Source organism: Chelonoidis abingdonii, chromosome 6 (assembly GCF_003597395.2).
Source record: "Chelonoidis abingdonii isolate Lonesome George chromosome 6, CheloAbing_2.0, whole genome shotgun sequence".
Classification (NCBI taxonomy): Eukaryota; Metazoa; Chordata; order Testudines; family Testudinidae; genus Chelonoidis; species Chelonoidis abingdonii.
This window is the reverse complement of record NC_133774.1, coordinates 63,789,245-63,791,811: the sequence shown is the minus strand read 5'-3', so window position 1 is coordinate 63,791,811 and position 2,567 is coordinate 63,789,245. Positions and strand designations below refer to the sequence as shown.

Below are 2,567 nucleotides of genomic sequence, written 5' to 3'. Positions count from 1 at the left end.
ACCTGCCCCTGGAAATTTCCACTACCTGCGTCTGACGAAGTGAGTATTCACCCACGAAAGCTCACGCTCCAAAACGTCTGTTAGTCTATAAGGTGCTACAGGATTCTCTGCTGCTTTTAAAGATATTCTACTCTGCTTTTAGCAATAGTTCACACATGCAGTCAATTTTAAGGGGCTGATCCTTCAAGATACTGAGTGCTTCTTGTGGGGCACTGAGTGCCCTCAAACCTGTGACTAAACACAAGGGTTGCTGAGGCCACAACACCTAACAAGAGATGCTCAACACGTTACAGGATCAAGCCTAAAACCTATACTATTGAGAGTGAGAATATTGTCCAGCATACAGGAGTTATCACCTATTCTCTTTGAAAAGGGCCATGGAATGCCTAGCTTCCAGCTGCATGTCCATATGCCTTTCATTAATGTATTAGACCCTTTAATGTGATTAGGGTCAATTTTGTTTCTTTATGACACCAAATCTATACTCTTTTACTCGTCTTAAAAGAGCAAAGGTGCTGCTTTTGAAGATTTCCATCAGTAATCAATGTGCTTTCATTCCGCAGGAGCTGATGATAGTCTTTCAGCTGCTGCATTGGAATGGAAGCCTTAAAGCCCTACGTGAAACAAAGTGCTCCCGTCAGGTAAGATATCACAATAAGCTCCCACTTTGTGACTGGTTTATATAACCAGGAACTGAGACTGAGGGATTCAGAGAAGCAAAAACAAATTTGTACAGAGGTGACAGTTGGAAGAAATTGCTTTTCTAAATCATCTCTTGTGATGACCAAACAGTCTATTTTGATATAACTAAGGTAAAAGAAATCAAACCTAGGCATAACTATTAGCCTCCTTTGTTTTAATTCTTCTTCTTCAATTATTTAAGATTTGTGCTTACCCTTCCCATTTTAAGTCTAAAAGTATAATTTATATGGATGCTCCATTCACATTTGGTCCTCAAGTACATACTGTAACATCTATAAATAAAAATACTTTCATGGCTCTTAATAAAAAAAATTAAGTGTTCTTTTTCAACAAAACACTTTCTCCTGCAGTGCCTGAAATCCAAACCCTGCAGCATCAAGAAAGTGAGACTGACTCTAAACAAAACTGACCCTTGAAAAGTAAAGTTCTTGAACAGATTTATGTCCCTCGCATTCATCTGTTGCCATTTGTTGTCTAGTTACCAATTGACAAAGATGGAAAATAAATAAGCAGAAAATTTACTGAAATAAACTATATAGTCTAAACTTCTTATTCTCATCTTCTGTTTTTGTGAAAATACTTGGAAGTGTATCAGGTTGAATGCTTATATCTTAAAGCTAATTCATGAACCCTATAGAGTATGTTGCCTGAAAGCGAGTTTTTTTTCCCTTTGGACATCTGTTAAAAAAATTAATTTTCAAAGTGTACTTGCAAATATTAACTGTGCTATGAAGAACCTTAAAAGGGCTAGTACACAAATATATTTTCTACTTACAACATTCCTTCTGGAATCACAGGTGACTGAGGGCAGATCTACACTACGGGGCTAAGTCGACCTAAGTGACCCAACTCCAGCTATATTATTCACATTATTCACTTTTAGGTCAACTTATTCCAGTGTCTGCACAGCACTGGGTCAACGGGAGAGTTCTCCTGTTGAGTTACCTTATGCTTCTCATTCCATTGGAGTCGACAGGGGAGCAATCGGCGGTCAATTTAGCCAGTCTTCACTAGACCCGCTAAATCGGCCCCCAGTCGATCAATTGCTGTACGTTGATCTCCCAGTAAGTGTCTCCTGGGGGAGACAAGCCCCAAGGTGTTCTGATGTCCTCTTCTAAAAATACAGTGCTTACTCAATGTTATGCACTGTTAAACAGTTGCTCTGTGTCATCCCACATGGAGCTGGATTTCAGTGGTCGTTGATGCGATCTCGGTGCAGAGTCTGTATATCTGTTTCAGACCTTGATCTGAAAAGAGCATTCACAAGTACAGAGCCTTATCTGTTTGTAAGTAAGTCATTACACACATAGGCACCAATTCTACCAATATTTATTTGTGTTTAGCTTTTCATATACATACACACACACACTCTCTCTCCCCCGCCTTGCCCTCCCCACTCAGGTTAAGTAGTAAGAGCCCATAAAGTTGAGCATATACATAAATCTTTGCAGGATTGAGACCTATATTTGTAAAGAGCTTTGAGATTCTTCATAGTGAATGATGCAATATAATGTAAAATGCTATATTGCTTGCACTAGAATTCATTCAAAAATCTAAATGGCATGTTTTATTATTTGTAAATGATATGATTATAAATTATCTCATTTTTTAAAAATAAGGATTTTTTTTTCAAATTACCTATTATATTAAATGCCCTACATTTATAATTAAGAGTAGGATGTTAAATTTTTCATCATTAGATTTATGATCACATTAGCTTCTCTTAGCTAGTTGTTTGACAGATACAAATTTGCTAATATACTCTGGAATATCATTAGCTAAAAAGTTCTGCTAGAGCCTGTTTGACTAAAAGGAGAATCTCTTTGTTAATAACTTATTTCTGTTGTGAATTTCTTGGGTAATAG

At 37.2% G+C, this 2,567-nt stretch overlaps 1 protein-coding gene across 1 annotated transcript in view; it reads left to right on the top strand.

Annotated features, from left to right (window-relative positions):
- Positions 1 to 2,567, top strand: part of LIX1 (limb and CNS expressed 1) — a 48,572-nt gene that overhangs the window by 44,331 nt on the left and 1,674 nt on the right. The window contains exon 5 of the mRNA XM_032798692.2: positions 564 to 641. Within this exon, the coding sequence (XP_032654583.1) occupies positions 564 to 641 (78 nt within the window). The remainder of the gene's footprint in view (positions 1 to 563; positions 642 to 2,567) is intronic.